The sequence below is a fragment of the Hyla sarda genome, chromosome 4 (genome assembly GCF_029499605.1).
Source record: "Hyla sarda isolate aHylSar1 chromosome 4, aHylSar1.hap1, whole genome shotgun sequence".
Lineage (NCBI taxonomy): Eukaryota > Metazoa > Chordata > Amphibia > Anura > Hylidae > Hyla > Hyla sarda.
This window is the reverse complement of record NC_079192.1, coordinates 15,375,302-15,397,104: the sequence shown is the minus strand read 5'-3', so window position 1 is coordinate 15,397,104 and position 21,803 is coordinate 15,375,302. Positions and strand designations below refer to the sequence as shown.

The window sequence follows — 21,803 nt, the reverse complement described above, 5'->3', positions numbered from 1 at the left end:
TTATACATTCCTCTTCTTATACACTCTCTGTATTGTACATTCCTCTGCTTATACACTCTCTGTATTGTACATTCCCCTGCTTATACACTCTCTGTATTGTACAGCCCCTGCTTATACACTCTCTGTATTGTACAGCTCCTGCTTATACACTCTCTGTATTGTACATTCCTCTTCTTATACACTCTCTGTATTATACATTCCTCTTCTTATACACTCTCTGTATTATACATTCCTCTTCTTATACACTCTCTGTATTGTACATTCCTCTGCTTATACACTCTCTGTATTGTACATTCCTCTGCTTATACACTCTCTGTATTGTACATTTCTCTGCTTATACACTCTCTGTATTGTACAGCCCCTGCTTATACACTCTCTGTATTGTACAGCTCCTGCTTATACACTCTCTGTATTGTACATTCCTCTTCTTATACACTCTCTGTATTATACATTCCTCTTCTTATACACTCTCTGTATTATACATTCCTCTTCTTATACACTCTCTGTATTGTACATTCCTCTGCTTATACACTCTCTGTATTGTACATTCCCCTGCTTACACACTCTCTGTATTGTACAGCCCCTGCTTATACACTCTCTGTATTGTACATTCCTCTTCTTATACACTCTCTGTATTGTACATTCCCCTGCTTATACACTCTCTGTATTGTACAGCCCCTGCTTATACACTCTCTGTATTGTACATTTCTCTGCTTATACACTCTCTGTATTGTACATTCCCCTGCTTACACACTCTCTGTATTGTACATTCCCTGCTTATACACTCTCTGTATTGTACAGCCCCTGCTTATACACTCTCTGTATTGTACATTTCTCTGCTTATACACTCTCTGTATTGTACATTCCCCTGCTTACACACTCTCTGTATTGTACAGCCCCTGCTTACACACTCTCTGTATTGTACAGCCCCTGCTTACACACTCTCTGTATTGTACATTCCTCTTCTTATACACTCTCTGTATTGTACATTCCTCTTCTTATACACTCTCTGTATTGTACAGCCCCTGCTTATACACTCTCTGTATTGTACATTCCCCTGCTTATACACTCTCTGTATTGTACATTCCTCTGCTTACACACTCTCTGTATTGTACATTCCTCTGCTTACACACTCTCTGTATTGTACATTCCCCTGCTTACACACTCTCTGTATTGTACATTCCTCTGCTTATACACTCTCTGTATTGTACATTCTCCTGCTTACACACTCTCTGTATTGTACAGCCCCTGCTTATACACTCTCTGTATTGTACAGCCCCTGCTTATACACTCTCTGTATTGTACATTCCTCTGCTTATACACTCTCTGTATTGTACAGCCCCTGCTTATACACTCTCTGTATTGTAGATCCCCTGCTTATACACTCTCTGTATTGTACATTCCTCTGCTTATACACTCTCTGTATTGTACAGCCCCTGCTTATACACTCTCTGTATTGTACAGCCCCTGCTTATACACTCTCTGTATTGTACATTCCCCTGCTTATACACTCTCTGTATTGTACATTCTCCTGCTTACACACTCTCTGTATTGTACATTCCTCTTCTTATACACTCTCTGTATTGTACAGCCCCTGCTTATACACTCTCTGTATTGTACATTTCCCTGCTTACACACTCTCTGTATTGTACATTCCCTGCTTATACACTCTCTGTATTGTACATTCTCCTGCTTACACACTCTCTGTATTGTACATTCCCCTGCTTACACACTCTCTGTATTGTACATTCCCTGCTTATACACTCTCTGTATTGTACATTCTCCTGCTTACACACTCTCTGTATTGTACCGCCCCTGCTTACACACTCTCTGTATTGTACATTCCCCTGCTTACACACTCTCTGTATTGTACATTCCCCTGCTTACACACTCTCTGTATTGTACATTCCTCTTCTTATACACTCTCTGTATTGTACAGCCCCTGCTTATACACTCTCTGTATTGTACATTCCCCTGCTTATACACTCTCTGTATTGTACATTCCTCTGCTTACACACTCTCTGTATTGTACATTCCCCTGCTTACACACTCTCTGTATTGTACATTCCTCTGCTTATACACTCTCTGTATTATACATTCCTCTGCTTACACACTCTCTGTATTGTACATTCCCCTGCTTACACCCTCTCTGTATTGTACATTCCTCTGCTTATACACTCTCTGTATTGTACATTCCCGTGCTTACACACTCTCTGTATTGTACCGCCCCTGTTTACACACTCTCTGTATTATACATTCCCCTGCTTACACACTCTCTGTATTGTACATTCCTCTGCTTACACACTCTCTGTATTGTACATTCCCCTGCTTACACACTCTCTGTATTGTACCGCCCCTGCTTATACACTCTCTGTATTGTACATTCCTCTTCTTATACACTCTCTGTATTGTACAGCCCCTGCTTATACACTCTCTGTATTGTACAGCCCCTGCTTATACACTCTCTGTATTGTACAGCCCCTGCTTACACGCTCTCTGTATTGTATATTCCCCTGCTTACACACTCTCTGTATTGTACAGCCCCTGCTTATACACTCTCTGTATTGTACATTCCTCTGCTTATACACTCTCTGTATTGTACAGCCCCTGCTTATACACTCTCTGTATTGTACAGCCCCTGCTTATACACTCTCTGTATTGTACATTCCTCTGCTTATACACTCTCTGTATTGTACATTCTCCTGCTTATACGCTCTCTGTATTGTACAGCCCCTGCTTATACACTCTCTGTATTGTACAGCCCCTGCTTATACACTCTCTGTATTGTACAGCCCCTGCTTACACGCTCTCTGTATTGTATATTCCCCTGCTTACACACTCTCTGTATTGTACAGCCCCTGCTTATACACTCTCTGTATTGTACAGCCCCTGCTTATACACTCTCTGTATTGTACATTCCCCTGCTTATACACTCTCTGTATTGTACAGCCCCTGCTTATACACTCTCTGTATTGTACATTCCTCTGCTTATACACTCTCTGTATTGTACAGCCCCTGCTTATACACTCTCTGTATTGTACAGCCCCTGCTTATACACTCTCTGTATTGTACATTCCTCTGCTTATACACTCTCTGTATTGTACATTCCCCTGCTTATACGCTCTCTGTATTGTACATTCCCCTGCTTACACGCTCTCTGTATTGTATATTCCCCTGCTTACACACTCTCTGTATTGTACAGCCCCTGCTTATACACTCTCTGTATTGTACAGCCCCTGCTTATACACTCTCTGTATTGTACAGCCCCTGCTTATACACTCTCTGTATTGTACAGCCCCTGCTTATACACTCTCTGTATTGTACATTCCTCTGCTTATACACTCTCTGTATTGTACATTCCTCTTCTTATACACTCTCTGTATTGTACATTCCTCTTCTTATACACTCTCTGTATTGTACATTCCTCTGCTTATACACTCTCTGTATTGTACAGCCCCTGCTTATACACTCTCTGTATTGTACATTCCTCTGCTTATACACTCTCTGTATTGTACATTCCCCTGCTTACACACTCTCTGTATTGTACATTCCTCTGCTTATACACTCTCTGTATTGTACAGCCCCTGCTTATACACTCTCTGTATTGTACATTCCTCTGCTTATACACTCTCTGTATTGTACATTCCTCTGCTTATACACTCTCTGTATTGTACAGCCCCTGCTTATACACTCTCTGTATTGTACAGCCCCTGCTTATACACTCTCTGTATTGTACATTCCTCTTCTTATACACTCTCTGTATTGTACATTCCTCTTCTTATACACTCTCTGTATTGTACATTCCTCTGCTTATACACTCTCTGTATTGTACAGCCCCTGCTTATACACTCTCTGTATTGTACATTCCTCTGCTTATACACTCTCTGTATTGTACATTCCCCTGCTTACACACTCTCTGTATTGTACATTCCTCTGCTTATACACTCTCTGTATTGTACAGCCCCTGCTTATACACTCTCTGTATTGTACATTCCTCTGCTTATACACTCTCTGTATTGTACATTCCTCTGCTTATACACTCTCTGTATTGTACATTCCTCTTCTTATACACTCTCTGTATTGTACATTCCTCTTCTTATACACTCTCTGTATTGTACATTCCTCTGCTTATACACTCTCTGTATTGTACAGCCCCTGCTTATACACTCTCTGTATTGTACATTCCTCTGCTTATACACTCTCTGTATTGTACATTCCCCTGCTTACACACTCTCTGTATTGTACATTCCTCTGCTTATACACTCTCTGTATTGTACAGCCCCTGCTTATACACTCTCTGTATTGTACATTCCTCTGCTTATACACTCTCTGTATTGTACATTCCTCTGCTTATACACTCTCTGTATTGTACAGCCCCTGCTTATACACTCTCTGTATTGTACATTCCTCTGCTTATACACTCTCTGTATTGTACATTCCTCTGCTTATACACTCTCTGTATTGTACAGCCCCTGCTTATACACTCTCTGTATTGTACATTCCTCTGCTTATACACTCTCTGTATTGTACAGCCCCTGCTTATACACTCTCTGTATTGTACAGCCCCTGCTTATACACTCTCTGTATTGTACATTCCCCTGCTTATACACTCTCTGTATTGTACATTCCTCTGCTTATACACTCTCTGTATTGTACATTCCTCTGCTTATACACTCTCTGTATTGTACATTCCTCTGCTTATACACTCTCTGTATTGTACATTCCTCTGCTTATACACTCTCTGTATTGTACATTCCCCTGCTTATACACTCTCTGTATTGTACAGCCCCTGCTTATACACTCTCTGTATTGTACATTCCTCTGCTTATACACTCTCTGTATTGTACATTCCTCTGCTTATACACTCTCTGTATTGTACAGCCCCTGCTTATACACTCTCTGTATTTTACATTCCTCTGCTTATACACTCTCTGTATTGTACATTATCCTGCTTATACACTCTCTGTATTGTACATTCCTCTGCTTATACACTCTCTGTATTGTACAGCCCCTGCTTATACACTCTCTGTATTGTACATTCCTCTTCTTATACACTCTCTGTATTGTACATTCCCCTTCTTATACACTCTCTGTATTGTACATTCCTCTGCTTATACACTCTCTGTATTGTACATTCCTCTGCTTACACACTCTCTGTATTGTACATTCCTCTGCTTATACACTCTCTGTATTGTACAGCCCCTGCTTATACACTCTCTGTATTGTACAGCCCCTGCTTATACACTCTCTGTATTGTACATTCCCCTGCTTACACACTCTCTGTATTGTACATTCCTCTGCTTATACACTCTCTGTATTGTACATTCTCCTGCTTACACACTCTCTGTATTGTACATTCCCCTGCTTACACACTCTCTGTATTGTACATTCCTCTGCTTATACACTCTCTGTATTGTACATTATCCTGCTTATACACTCTCTGTATTGTACATTCCTCTGCTTATACACTCTCTGTATTGTACAGCCCCTGCTTATACACTCTCTGTATTGTACATTCCTCTTCTTATACACTCTCTGTATTGTACATTCCCCTTCTTATACACTCTCTGTATTGTACATTCCTCTGCTTATACACTCTCTGTATTGTACATTCCTCTGCTTATACACTCTCTGTATTGTACAGCCCCTGCTTATACACTCTCTGTATTGTACATTCCCCTGCTTACACACTCTCTGTATTGTACATTCCTCTGCTTATACACTCTCTGTATTGTACATTCTCCTGCTTACACACTCTCTGTATTGTACATTCCCCTGCTTACACACTCTCTGTATTGTACATTCTCCTGCTTACACACTCTCTGTATTGTACATTCTCCTGCTTACACACTCTCTGTATTGTACATTCCTCTGCTTATACACTCTCTGTATTGTACAGCCCCTGCTTATACACTCTCTGTATTGTACATTCCTCTGCTTATACACTCTCTGTATTGTACATTCCCCATCTTATACACTCTCTGTATTGTACATTCCCCTGCTTATACACTCTCTGTATTGTACATTCCCCTGCTTATACACTCTCTGTATTGTACATTCCCCTGCTTACACACTCTCTGTATTGTACAGCCCCTGCTTATACACTCTCTGTATTGTACAGCCCCTGCTTATACACTCTCTGTATTGTACAGCCCCTGCTTATACACTCTCTGTATTGTACATTCCCGTGCTTACACACTCTCTGTATTGTACATTCCCCTGCTTACACACTCTCTGTATTGTACATTCCTCTGCTTATACACTCTCTGTATTGTACAGCTCCTGCTTATACACTCTCTGTATTGTACAGCCCCTGCTTATACACTCTCTGTATTGTACATGCCCCTGCTTACACACTCTCTGTATTGTACATTCCTCTTCTTACACTCTCTGTATTGTACATTCCTCTGCTTATACACTCTCTGTATTGTACAGCCCCTGCTTACACACTCTCTGTATTGTACATTCCTCTGCTTATACACTCTCTGTATTGTACATTCTCCTGCTTACACACTCTCTGTATTGTACATTCCTCTGCTTACACACTCTCTGTATTGTACATTCCCCTGCTTATACACTCTCTGTATTGTACATTCCTCTGCTTACACACTCTCTGTATTGTACATTCCTCTGCTTATACACTCTCTGTATTGTACAGCCCCTGCTTATACACTCTCTGTATTGTACATTCCCCTTCTTATACACTCTCTGTATTGTACATTCCCCTGCTTATACACTCTCTGTATTGTACATTCCCCTGCTTATACACTCTCTGTATTGTACATTCCTCTTCTTATACACTCTCTGTATTGTACATTCCCCTGCTTATACACTCTCTGTATTGTACATTCCTCTGCTTATACACTCTCTGTATTGTACATTCCTCTGCTTATACACTCTCTGTATTGTACATTCTCCTGCTTACACACTCTCTGTATTGTACATTCCCCTGCTTATACACTCTCTGTATTGTACATTCCTCTTCTTATACACTCTCTGTATTGTACATTCCCCTGCTTATACACTCTCTGTATTGTACATTCCTCTGCTTATACACTCTCTGTATTGTACATTCCTCTGCTTATACACTCTCTGTATTGTACATTCTCCTGCTTACACACTCTCTGTATTGTACATTCCCCTGCTTATACACTCTCTGTATTGTACATTCCTCTTCTTATACACTCTCTGTATTGTACATTCCCCTGCTTATACACTCTCTGTATTGTACATTCCTCTGCTTATACACTCTCTGTATTGTACATTCCTCTGCTTATACACTCTCTGTATTGTACATTCCCCTGCTTACACACTCTCTGTATTGTACATTCCTCTGCTTATACACTCTCTGTATTGTACATTCTCCTGCTTACACACTCTCTGTATTGTACATTCCCCTGCTTACACACTCTCTGTATTGTACATTCCTCTGCTTATACACTCTCTGTATTGTACATTCCCCTGCTTATACACTCTCTGTATTGTACAGCTCCTGCTTATACACTCTCTGTATTGTACATTCCTCTTCTTATACACTCTCTGTATTGTACATTCCTCTTCTTATACACTCTCTGTATTATACATTCCTCTTCTTATACACTCTCTGTATTGTACATTCCTCTTCTTATACACTCTCTGTATTGTACATTCCTCTTCTTATACACTCTCTGTATTGTACATTCCCCTGCTTATACACTCTCTGTATTGTACAGCCCCTGCTTATACACTCTCTGTATTGTACATTCCTCTTCTTATACACTCTCTGTATTGTACATTCCTCTTCTTATACACTCTCTGTATTGTACATTCCTCTTCTTATACACTCTCTGTATTGTACATTCCTCTTCTTATACACTCTCTGTATTGTACATTCCTCTTCTTATACACTCTCTGTATTGTACATTCCTTTTCTTATACACTCTCTGTATTGTACATTTCTCTGCTTATACACTCTCTGTATTGTACATTCCTCTTCTTATACACTCTCTGTATTGTACATTCCTCTTCTTATACACTCTCTGTATTATACATTCCTCTTCTTATACACTCTCTGTATTGTACATTCCTCTTCTTATACACTCTCTATATTGTACATTTCTCTTCTTATACACTCTCTGTATTGTACATTCCTCTGCTTATACACTCTCTGTATTGTACATTCCTCTTCTTACACACTCTCTGTATTGTACAGCCCCTGCTTATACACTCTCTGTATTGTACATTCCTCTGCTTACACACTCTCTGTATTGTACATTTCTCTGCTTATACACTCTCTGTATTGTACAGCCCCTGCTTATACACTCTCTGTATTGTACAGCTCCTGCTTATACACTCTCTGTATTGTACATTCCTCTTCTTATACACTCTCTGTATTATACATTCCTCTTCTTATACACTCTCTGTATTATACATTCCTCTTCTTACACACTCTCTGTATTGTACAGCCCCTGCTTATACACTCTCTGTATTGTACATTCCTCTGCTTATACACTCTCTGTATTGTACATTCCCCTGCTTACACACTCTCTGTATTGTACAGCCCCTGCTTATACACTCTCTGTATTGTACATTCCTCTTCTTATACACTCTCTGTATTGTACATTCCCCTGCTTATACACTCTCTGTATTGTACAGCCCCTGCTTATACACTCTCTGTATTGTACATTTCTCTGCTTATACACTCTCTGTATTGTACATTCCCCTGCTTACACACTCTCTGTATTGTACATTCCCTGCTTATACACTCTCTGTATTGTACAGCCCCTGCTTATACACTCTCTGTATTGTACATTTCTCTGCTTATACACTCTCTGTATTGTACATTCCCCTGCTTATAAACTCTCTGTATTGTACATTCCCCTGCTTACACACTCTCTGTATTGTACAGCCCCTGCTTATACACTCTCTGTATTGTACATTCCTCTTCTTATACACTCTCTGTATTGTACATTCCTCTTCTTATACACTCTCTGTATTGTACAGCCCCTGCTTATACACTCTCTGTATTGTACATTCCCCTGCTTATACACTCTCTGTATTGTACATTCCTCTGCTTACACACTCTCTGTATTGTACATTCCTCTGCTTACACACTCTCTGTATTGTACATTCCCCTGCTTACACACTCTCTGTATTGTACATTCCTCTGCTTATACACTCTCTGTATTGTACATTCTCCTGCTTACACACTCTCTGTATTGTACAGCCCCTGCTTATACACTCTCTGTATTGTACAGCCCCTGCTTATACACTCTCTGTATTGTACATTCCTCTGCTTATACACTCTCTGTATTGTACAGCCCCTGCTTATACACTCTCTGTATTGTAGATCCCCTGCTTATACACTCTCTGTATTGTACATTCCTCTGCTTATACACTCTCTGTATTGTACAGCCCCTGCTTATACACTCTCTGTATTGTACATCCCCTGCTTATACACTCTCTGTATTGTACATTCTCCTGCTTACACACTCTCTGTATTGTACATTCCTCTTCTTATACACTCTCTGTATTGTACAGCCCCTGCTTATACACTCTCTGTATTGTACATTTCCCTGCTTACACACTCTCTGTATTGTACATTCCCTGCTTATACACTCTCTGTATTGTACATTCTCCTGCTTACACACTCTCTGTATTGTACATTCCCCTGCTTACACACTCTCTGTATTGTACATTCCCTGCTTATACACTCTCTGTATTGTACATTCTCCTGCTTACACACTCTCTGTATTGTACCGCCCCTGCTTACACACTCTCTGTATTGTACATTCCCCTGCTTACACACTCTCTGTATTGTACATTCCCCTGCTTACACACTCTCTGTATTGTACATTCCTCTTCTTATACACTCTCTGTATTGTACATTCCTCTGCTTACACACTCTCTGTATTGTACATTCCTCTGCTTATACACTCTCTGTATTGTACAGCCCCTGCTTATACACTCTCTGTATTGTACATTCCCCTGCTTATACACTCTCTGTATTGTACATTCCTCTGCTTACACACTCTCTGTATTGTACAGCCCCTGCTTATACACTCTCTGTATTGTACATTCCCCTGCTTATACACTCTCTGTATTGTACATTCCCCTGCTTATACACTCTCTGTATTGTACATTCCTCTGCTTACACACTCTCTGTATTGTACATTCCTCTGCTTATACACTCTCTGTATTGTACATTCCCCTGCTTACACACTCTCTGTATTGTACATTCCTCTGCTTATACACTCTCTGTATTATACATTCCTCTGCTTACACACTCTCTGTATTGTACATTCCCCTGCTTACACCCTCTCTGTATTGTACATTCCTCTGCTTATACACTCTCTGTATTGTACATTCCCCTGCTTACACACTCTCTGTATTGTACATTCCTCTGCTTACACACTCTCTGTATTGTACCGCCCCTGTTTACACACTCTCTGTATTATACATTCCCCTGCTTACACACTCTCTGTATTGTACATTCCTCTGCTTACACACTCTCTGTATTGTACATTCCCCTGCTTACACACTCTCTGTATTGTACCGCCCCTGCTTATACACTCTCTGTATTGTACATTCCTCTTCTTATACACTCTCTGTATTGTACAGCCCCTGCTTATACACTCTCTGTATTGTACAGCCCCTGCTTATACACTCTCTGTATTATACATTCCTCTTCTTATACACTCTCTGTATTGTACATTCCCCTGCTTACACACTCTCTGTATTGTACATTCCCCTGCTTACACACTCTCTGTATTGTACATTCCTCTGCTTACACAATCTCTGTATTGTACATTCCCCTGCTTATACACTCTCTGTATTGTACATTCCCCTGCTTACACACTCTCTGTATTGTACTGCCCCTGTTTACACACTCTCTGTATTGTACATTCCTCTGCTTACACACTCTCTGTATTGTACATTCCCCTGCTTACACACTCTCTGTATTGTACCGCCCCTGTTTATACACTCTCTGTATTGTACATTCCTCTTCTTATACACTCTCTGTATTGTACATTCCTCTGCTTACACACTCTCTGTATTGTACATTCCCCTGCTTACACACTCTGTATTGTACAGCCCCTGCTTACACTCTGTATTGTACATTCCTCTTCTTATACGCTCTCTGTATTGTACATTCCTCTTCTTATACACTCTCTGTATTGTACAGCCCCTGCTTACACACTCTCTGTATTGTACATTCCCTGCTTATACACTCTCTGTATTGTACATTCCTCTGCTTACACACTCTCTGTATTGAACAGCCCTTGCTTACACACTCTCTGTATTGTACCGCCTCTGCTTACACACTCTCTGTATTGTACAGCCCCTGCTTACACACTCTCTGTATTGTACCGCCTCTGCTTACACACTCTCTGTATTGTACAGCCCCTGCTTACACACTCTCTGTATTGTACCGCCCCTGCTTACACACTCTCTGTATTGTACAGTCCCTGCTTACACACTCTCTGTATTGTACCGCCCCTGCTTACACACTCTCTGTATTGTACCGCCCCTGCTTACACACTCTCTGTATTGTACAGTCCCTGCTTACACACTCTCTGTATTGTACCGCCCCTGCTTACACACTCTCTGTATTGTACCGCCCCTGCTTACACACTCTCTGTATTGTACCGCCCCTGCTTACACACTCTCTGTATTGTACCGCCCCTGCTTACACACTCTCTGTATTGTACAGTCCCTGCTTACACACTCTCTGTATTGTACCGCCCCTGCTTACACACTCTCTGTATTGTACCGCCCCTGCTTATACACTCTCTGTATTGTACATTCCTCTGCTTACACACTCTCTGTATTGTACCGCCCCTGTTTACACACTCTCTGTATTGTACAGTCCCTGCTTACACACTCTCTGTATTGTACATTCCCCTGCTTACACACTCTCTGTATTGTACCGCCTCTGCTTACACACTCTCTGTATTGTACCGCCCCTGTTTACACACTCTCTGTATTGTACAGTCCCTGCTTACACACTCTCTGTATTGTACATTCCCCTGCTTACACACTCTCTTTATTGTACCGCCTCTGCTTACACACTCTCTGTATTGTACAGCCCCTGCTTACACACTCTCTGTATTGTACAGTCCCTGCTTACACACTCTCTGTATTGTACCGCCCCTGCTTACACACTCTCTGTATTGTACCGCCCCTGCTTATACACTCTCTGTATTGTACATTCTCCTGCTTACACACTCTCTGTATTGTACAGCCCCTGCTTACACACTCTCTGTATTGTACCGCCTCTGCTTACTCATTCTATTCTGTACAATCTCATTCTATAGACTATCTATACCACACAGTATTGACAAATCTCTTATTAATGAATCAACCCAGGCTGTGGGCACCTACCTGCACATGCCGTCCTCATGAGGCTGGAGAGGATGCCGTCCGTCCACTCATTGGTCGCCAAGTCGTATTCTCCATACAGTTCCCCTAGAGACACTGCCTTAGGGTTCAGGGGGAAATCCTGTACATTGAAGATTAACAGATCATGGCAGTGGCTGTTCACAGGAGACCCTGCTCCTCTTAGGGAGGAACTCTACCCGTATACACCAGGCATGGCACACTGGAGATGACCCGAGAAGTGAGAATATACCGAGGGGATCCCTGCAGGGTGGGCAAAGGTCAAGGCACCAGACTTAATGTGATCCTCTAATCCCCTTGGGCAGCACGGACAGTATATACAGTCACTGGGTACAGATACAGAGCATTGGCACGTTCTCTATAGGGAGCTCATAGAGAGGGAAAGGAACCCCCAGACCAGTGGTTCTCAATCTTTTTCACCTAAAGGGGGAAAGTATGTCCGCAGGTACCCCTTGCGCAGAATTTGCACGTGGGGTACCCACGGACAAAATGGGTAATAAAAGTACTTAATTTCATAATGGCGTGTACTTACCTATCTAATGTGATACTAATGTAATACTTAAAGGGGTTATCCAGGAAAAAAACTTTTTTTTATATATCAACTGGCTCCAGAAAGTTAAACAGATTTGTAAATTACTTCTATTAAAAAATATTAATCCTTTCAGTACTTATGAGCTTCTGAAGTTGAGTTGTTCTTTTCTGTCTAAGTGCTCTCTGATGACACGTGTCTCTGGAACCGCCCAGTTTAGAAGCAAATCCCCATAGCAAACCTCTGCTAAACTGGGCGGTTCCCGAGACAGGTGTCATCAGGGAGCGCTTAGACAGAAAAGAACAACTCAACTTCAGCAGCTCATAAGTACTGAAAGGAATAAGATTTTTTAATAGAAGTAATTTACAAATCTGTTTAACTTTCTGGAGACCACTGTGACCAGCAGGTGAGACCACTGTGACCAGCAGGCGAGACCACTGTGACCAGCAGGTTAGACCACTGTGACCAGCAGGGACACCACTGTGACCAGCAGACGAGACCACTGTGACCAGCAGGTTAGATCACTGTGACCAGCAGGAGACACCACTGTGACCAGCAGGGACACCACTGTGACCAGCAGGTGAGACCACTGTGACCAGCAGGTGAGACCACTGTGACCAGCAGGTGAGACCACTGTGACCAGCAGGTGAGACCACTGTGACCAGCAGGAGATACCACTGTGACCAGCAGGAGATACCACTGTGACCAGCAGGCGAGACCACTGTGACCAGCAGGCGAGACCACTGTGACCAGCAGGCGAGACCACTGTGACCAGCAGGTGACACCACTGTGACCAGCAGGTGACACCACTGTGACCAGCAGGTGAGACCACTGTGACCAGCAGGTGAGACCACTGTGACCAGCAGGAGATACCACTGTGACCAGCAGGTGAGACCACTGTGACCAGCAGGAGATACCACTGTGACCAGCAGGTGAGACCACTGTGACCAGCAGGTGAGACCACTGTGACCAGCAGGTGAGACCACTGTGACCAGCAGGTGAGACCACTGTGACCAGCAGGAGATACCACTGTGACCAGCAGGAGATACCACTGTGACCAGCAGGCGAGACCACTGTGACCAGCAGGTGAGACCACTGTGACCAGCAGGTGAGACCACTGTGACCAGCAGGTGAGACCACTGTGACCAGCAGGTGAGACCACTGTGACCAGCAGGTGAGACCACTGTGACCAGCAGGAGATACCACTGTGACCAGCAGGAGATACCACTGTGACCAGCAGGCGAGACCACTGTGACCAGCAGGCGAGACCACTGTGACCAGCAGGTGAGACCACTGTGACCAGCAGGTGACACCACTGTGACCAGCAGGTGAGACCACTGTGACCAGCAGGTGAGACCACTGTGACCAGCAGGTGAGACCACTGTGACCAGCAGGTGAGACCACTGTGACCAGCAGGAGATACCACTGTGACCAGCAGGAGATACCACTGTGACCAGCAGGCGAGACCACTGTGACCAGCAGGTGAGACCACTGTGACCAGCAGGTGAGACCACTGTGACCAGCAGGTGACACCACTGTGACCAGCAGGTGACACCACTGTGACCAGCAGGTGAGACCACTGTGACCAGCAGGTGACACCACTGTGACCAGCAGACGAGACCACTGTGACCAGCAGGTTAGACCACTGTGACCAGCAGACGAGACCACTGTGACCAGCAGGCGAGACCACTGTGACCAGCAGGTGAGACCACTGTGACCAGCAGGTGAGACAACTGTGACCAGCAGGTGAGACCACTGTGACCAGCAGGTGAGACCACTGTGACCAGCAGGTGAGACCACTGTGACTGACAATAATCTCCCCAACTATTCTCTTACCCGAACAAGGTTGTAGCTAGTGTCCCCGCTGCGGTAAAGTGCAGATAAGGCCCCCTGTAGGCAGCGCCACGTGGTGGTCTTTCCACTGCATGTCCTCCCTACAATCATGCAGGAGTGACGCGAGGTCTTGGTTTCGTACAGCTGGATGACTTTAGTGACCGCGAAAGGCGTAACTTGCAGGCCGGAGAGACGAAGTTCTTGTTCAATCTGTTCCCGCAGCTGAGAGGACACAATGGACACGACATGGAAATACATAATGAGATGTGAAGGATGAAAGAATCCGAAGCTTCACTTATCAGAGGTTTATTCACAGGAGCAGCGCGACACCTGCCAGCTGTACGACACCGTCTGACCGGCAATGAGTGTATCCGCCGCATTACCGTCATGTTCTGCATCATTAACTTTATACTTCTAACACTTACATATTCCAGTCCGGTGCTGTGTATGAACATCATCCAATAACTTACAGAAAAAGTTAAAGGGGTATTCCAGGCCAAAACTTTTTTTTATATATTACTTCTATTAAAAAATCTTAATCCTTCCAATAGTTATTTGCTTCTGAAGTTGAGTTGTTGTTTTCTGTCTAACTGCTCTCTGATGACTCACGTCCCGGGAGCTGTGCAGTTCCTATGGGGATATTCTCCCATCATGCACAGCTCCTGGGACGTGACATCATCATTGAGCAGTTAGACAGAAAACTTCAGAAGCTAATAACTATTGGAAGGATTAAGATTTTTTAATAGAAGTAATTTAAAAATCTGTTTAACTTTCCGGAGCCAGTTGATATATATATATATATATATATATAAAAAAAAAGGTTTTGCCTGGAATACCCCTTTAAGAAACTCGACACTTTTTACATGTTATACTCCAGTCACATCCAGAGCTTTTCCTTTTAAAGGGGTACTCCTCTGGAAAAAAATATTTTTTAAATCAATTGGTGCCAGAAAGTTAAACAGATTTGTAAATGACTTCTATTGAAAAATCTTAATCCTTCCAGTACTTATCAGCTGCTGTATACTACATAGGAAGTTCATTCCTTTTTGAATTTCTTTTCTGTCTGACCACAGTGCTCTCTGCTGATACCTCTGTCCATTTTAGGAACTGTCCGGAGCAGGACAGGTTTGCTATGGGGATTTGCTCCTGCTCTGGACAGTTCCTGACATAGACAGAGGTGTCAGCAGAGAGCACTGTGGTCATGACAGAAAGGTAATTCAAAAAGAAAAGAACTTCCTGTGGATCATAACAGCAGCTGATAAGTACTGAAAGGATTAAGATTTTTTTTAAATAGAAGTAATTAACAAATCTATTTAACTTTCTGGCACCAGTTGAAAAAAAATAAAAAAGTTTTCCAGTGGAGTACCCCTTTAATTAAAATCTGTGCTTTGCCAGGTATGCCTGTAGACCAGTGTTTTCCAACCAGGGTGCCTCCAGTTGTTGCAAAACTACAACTCCCAGCATGTCCGGACAGCCGAAGGCTGTCCGGGCATGCTGGGAGTTGTAGTTTTGAAACAGCTGGAGGCACCCTGGTTGGGAAACACTGCTGTAGACCATCACCAAGGACCTGAAGTGTTGGACTATCAGGTGAACTAAACCCAAAAGGGTAGATAGGGGCCAAAATCAAAATAATACCCGAAGCCTGGGGTAAAAAACAACCCTATATATACTCAACCCTAAAATATTACTATTAGAATAATTATTTTAGGGTATAGTATATAGGGCATTTTTTTACCCCGAGCTTCGGCCCTGGGGTTTTGGTCTATCTGGTAAATTCCTGCTAAAGGAAAAACTGTAGTGGAATATAACTTATCTCCTATCTGGGGCCGCAGCAGTTTGCAGGAAGGTGACCTTCCACCCCCCGCATGACGTGCCGGCCGACGCGCCCCCTCCATGTAGAGATACATGGAGGGGGTGTGTCTGCCGTGGCTTCCTGCGGGGGTCAGCACGGCACTTCCTTCAGACTCCCGTGGCCCCGTGCAGGAGATCGTGGGGGGTCCCAGCGACCGGACCCCCCCCCCCCCCCCCCCCCGTGACCTACTGTATAACTGATCCCCTATCCATTCCATTATATTCCACTACAGTTTTCCTTTCATCTGGCTCTTTTTGTCTAAGAATTTGCAGCACATCAGGTGCCAGTTACTGCTGTACGCACCTTTCCATAGTCCACAGGTGGCGTGTCGATACCAGGAAACAAATCCTGCATGATCCCATTGAACAGAGGAAGGTCAACAGAGGTCAGCTTGGCAATATTCATATCCTTCATGGACATCAGCAGAATCTAAAGGAGGCAGGAGTGAAGGGTTAAAGGGGTATTCCAGGAAATCTATATATATATATATATATATATATATATATATATATATATATATATATCTCAACTGGCTCCAGAAAGTTTAACAGATTTGTAAATTACTTCTATAAAAAAAATCCTTTCAATAATTATCAGCTGCTGAAGTTGAGTTGTTGTTTTCTGTCTGGTAACAGTGCTCTCTGCTGACCTCTCTGCTTGTCTCGGGAACTGTACAGAGTAGAAGAGGTTTGCTATGGGGATTTGCTTCTACTCTGGACAGTTCCCGAGACATGTGTCATCAGAGAGCACTTAGACAGAAAAAGAACAACTCCACTTTAGCAGCTCATAAGTACTGAAAGGATTATGATTTTTTTTAATAGAAGTAATTTACAAATCTGTTTAACTTTCTGGAGCCCGTTGAGATATATATATATATATATATATAAAGTTAAAAAAATGCAGCACATCCAGTAATACTACCACGGGTGCCCAGCGTCCAAGGCCCGATCCTGGCCTATCTAGACAGTCCACAGAAATCAATGGCGCAGCACTCCAACAGCGTTCCAATCAAAAAGTGAATTTATTCAAAGCATATATCTCCAGTAGCTACTGGAGATATGCTTTGAATAAATTCACTTTTTGATTGGAACGCTGTTGGAGTGCTGCGCCATTGATTTCTGTGGACTATATATATATATATATGAAAAAAAAAAAAAAAATGAAGCAGCACTCTCAAAAGGGAAAATAAATCTGTGGGTGCAGGCAGTCTCAGGGACCCCGGTCCTGGGTGCAAAGATTAGCAAATAAAAAAGAAGCGGCCGCAGCACACCGGTGATACTCCGGTGTGCTGCGGCCTCTTCTTTTTTTTATATTATATATACACATACATATAAATATATATATATATATATATATATATATAAAAATGTTTTTTCCTGGATAACCCCTCTAAGTGTGAATGTGAGGACACCGATACATAGACCCCATTATAACCTGTGTCACCCCTCACTTACCTCCTCGTCAGACAGGTCTGGCCTAACTCTTCGCTTCCGTCCAGCGTACCGCAGCAATGATGTCAGAGCTCTCAGCCCAAAGTCATAGTGGTCCTGCTTGGAAAGCTGCTGCACCGCCAGAGAGTACAGAGTGTAGACCTTCTTAGCCAGGACCTGCAAAGAGCAAGACCAAAGACATGTGACCTCTACCCACCCTGGTGAGTGGACAGGCCGACAATTTACTGCGCCATTACCTTGCAGTTACTGAACCCCTCTCCAAACAGGATAATCTCTGCTATCAGTGTGGAGTCTGGAACCACCATGGAAATGGGTCTGAACATGGACTTGAGGTTGTCGGGGAGCTCGGTGCGGCCAGCGTAGCCTTTAAGGGAAAAGTGACATCAAACTATGAGGGATCATGGAAAATGTGTGACTGCAACCTGATACACCATGGGGGAGATATTCAAAAACGACTGGAATTTCTATTCCAGAGATACTAAAGGGTTACTCCGCTACCCAGCATCCGGAACATTGAGTTCCGAATGCTGTGTGCGGGCTTCCGTATTCACGCCCGCCCCCTCAATGAAAGTCTATGGGAAGGGGGCGTGACGGCCATCTCGCCCCCTTCCTATAGACTTTCATTGAGGGGGAAGGCCATGACTTCACGAGGGGGAGGGCGTGAACACGGAAGCCTGCGCACAGCGTTCGGAACTCAATGTTCCGGATGCTGGGGAGCGGAGTAACCCTTTAATTAAACTTTTTTTTCTCTCCTCACAGATTCAAAGGGCTTTGAAAATATGAAAATATGTGAGAGTTAATTTTTGTAACACTTTTTTTTAATTTTTTTTCATGCCAAAAATTGCCAAATTTGGCGCCAAAATGTATTTGTCGCCGCCATATTGGATTTTGTTGTGGCAAAATTGCAGATTTTGGTGCCAAATTTTACATCCCCGTAAATTCTGGACGAAGCATCTCATGTAATATTCCATGATTACTAGCGTCCAGGCAAAGCGAGAACTGTATAAATAAAACATTTCTAGGGCTTAAATGTGAGTTCAGGTGCAGTGATTAGAGATGAGCAAACTTACAGTAAATTCGATTCGTCACAAACTTCTCGGCTCGGCAGTTGATGTCTTATCCTGCATAAATTAGTTCAGCTTTCAGGTGCTCCGGTGGGCTGGAAAAGGTGGATACAGTCCTAGGAGACTCTTTCCTAGGAATGTATCCACCTTTTCCAGCCCACCGGAGCACCAGAAAGCTGAACTAATTTATGCAGGAAAAGTCATCAACTGCCGAGCCGAGAAGTTCGTGACGAATCGAATTTACTGTAAGTTCGCTCATCTCTAGCAGTGACCATGAAAAAAAAAAAAAAACATTATTTTTAATAACATTTTCCAATTATAATTATTTATTTTTCTATAACTGATTGAATAATGCCTTTTCCCAAAAAAACTAAAGGAAAAAACAAAAAACAAAAAAAAACTACAACAATTTCTGTGATTTCTACATTAGCAAAAAGCTGGTGTGAAATTTTTTATGTAAAATGGACTCTCACTTCTTTGAAAATATCACGTAAAACATTAAAGGGGGTACTCCACTGCTCAGCGTTTGGAACAAACTGTTCCGAACGCTGGAGCCCGAGAGCTCGTGACGTCATAGCCCCGCCCCCCTCATGACATCACGCCCCACCCCCTCAATGCAAGTCTATAGGAGGGGGCGTGACGGATGTCACGCCCCCTCCCATAGACTTGCATTGAGAGGGTGGGGCGTGACGTCATGAGGGGGGCGGGGCTATGACGTAACGAGCGCCCGGCACCGGCTCCAACGTTCGGAACAGTTTGTTCCAAACGCTGAGTAGCGGAGTACCCCCTTTAAATTTACATAGCCACGCCCACTTTTGAAAAAGAAAAACTGGTGTGACTAGTGTAAAACCTAGGATAATTCTCATGTAAAACACTTTATACCTGATGCGAAATTTTTGATGTGAAAAGTTTTGAATATGACCCCCCCCCCATGTATGTAAGGAAGGGGGGAGCAGAGCAGCTTTCAATAGGTCTACATACCTGGGTTCATGGTGATGAAGATGCCACAAGACCAAACTAAGTTGATCTCTCTTCCCTCAAACACAAATCGGGTAAGGTTGGAGGACAGAGCGGAGAGGATGGAGAGGATCTGCTGGGCAACCACCGACAGGACTTCTATGTTGATGCGGTTAAACTCATCAAAGCAGCCCCAAGCGCCAGTCTGGAACAGAGACGAACATGTGGTGATATTACAGAGGGGTCTCCATTTGAAAGCCCAAATCTACAGAAACTTTGAGGTGTCCAGCTTCACAGCAAGTTGACTGTTAAAAATCGAGCTTTAATTAATCCAATTAAAAACACGGGGAATCCAGAGGGAAAAACAACCAACCCGACGCGTTTCGAGTTTATGTCAAGCTCTTAATCATGGCAGCAAATCTACAGAGACTACTTCTTTAGGCTGAGCTTGGAGCCCACCAGACACAACGACACAACTCACACATATATATTGTGCTTGACATCCCATAACATTGTCTCACTTCTCGGCCTTTTGGCTACGATCGAGTGTAGTACCTCTTCTGTTAGTTGGCGGTGTGGGAGACCACCAAGGCAGGAGATAGGAACCACGCAGAACGGACCAGGGTCAGCCGTGTGCGTCCGGCGGCAGACCATGAAGCGACCTGCGCCTTCTGGATCTCACCCTTAGGGTAAATTCAGACGGGCGGATTTATTTGCGGGTTTCCCGGTGCGTATTTGAAAGGGGGTGGGCTCTTCTCGGCTGTCCGCAGCAGAGATTTTCCGCGGCAGAATTTACACTGCGGAAAATCCGTCGCAGACCCTACTGACTTCAATGGGGATTGCGGCGGATTGCTGCAGTGGAAAATCTGCTGCGGACAGCCGAGAAGAGCCCGCCCCCTCTCAAATACGCAACGGGAAACCCGCAAATAAACCTGCCCGTCTGAACGTTCGGGTAGAGTGAAGGCCGAGGTGCTAAAGTGCCCTGGGAGTGGTGACCCCAGGGTGCCGGAACTCACTTGGGATTGGCAACCCCACTTGACTGATGGCACGCAGCACATATTTTTTCTCCCACTCTTCTGAGCACTCACCTCTAGCGTTCCGGCCTTCTGGCTGTTGATCTGCAGAGGAATTTTTATAGATCTGGCCGGATGTCCGGGAAGTTTTACACTGTGCACAACCACCTATTTATTTTACATGTTTTTGTCACTGTGCTCACGTTTGTGTTCTTTATGTGTCGCAAGGATTTGGTAGGGTGCGGTAGCCCTTCTGGGTGTCCCTCCTGCCGGTCTAGGGGAGGTGTGTGTGTGTGGCCATAAGGTTCCTCACCTCCCTGCCATACCCCATGGTTATCCTGCTTTGGCACGAGTACCTAACCGGTTTTACTGGTTCCTCAGTGGCCACCTGTTTAACGCCTAGTTGCCCGCCGGGAACACTTATTCGGTCCCTGATAACTTCGGCGAAAGGGGACATAGGGTGAGATCTATCATTGCTTTTAGAGCATTTTTTTTTGTCTATGATTTGGCGAAGTTCAGGTGCAAGCAGAATATTTAGCGACATTTATGCGTCTTTTGATACAGACAGTTTCACTCTTTTTGCCTACCCGTAGAACCTTTTCTTTTTGACCATGCAGTGGTCACGTATTTATCATTTGCGACTTTTGTCAAAAGTCCCTATTTTGTGCACAAAGGTACTTTTTTTAAGGCGCAAAGCTACTCCACCTATCGGTAGGTGTGAGAATA

General features: G+C 43.5%; 1 protein-coding gene across 1 annotated transcript in view; it reads right to left on the bottom strand.

Moving 5' to 3' along the window:
- DNAH2 (dynein axonemal heavy chain 2) overlaps positions 1-21,803 on the bottom strand; it is a 243,720-nt gene that overhangs the window by 86,115 nt on the left and 135,802 nt on the right. The window contains exons 38-43 of the mRNA XM_056570087.1: positions 20,089-20,269; positions 18,280-18,407; positions 18,047-18,199; positions 16,896-17,021; positions 14,744-14,962; positions 12,364-12,481 (exon numbers count right to left, since the gene is read on the bottom strand). Coding sequence (XP_056426062.1) covers positions 12,364-12,481; positions 14,744-14,962; positions 16,896-17,021; positions 18,047-18,199; positions 18,280-18,407; positions 20,089-20,269 — 925 coding nt within the window. The remainder of the gene's footprint in view (positions 1-12,363; positions 12,482-14,743; positions 14,963-16,895; positions 17,022-18,046; positions 18,200-18,279; positions 18,408-20,088; positions 20,270-21,803) is intronic.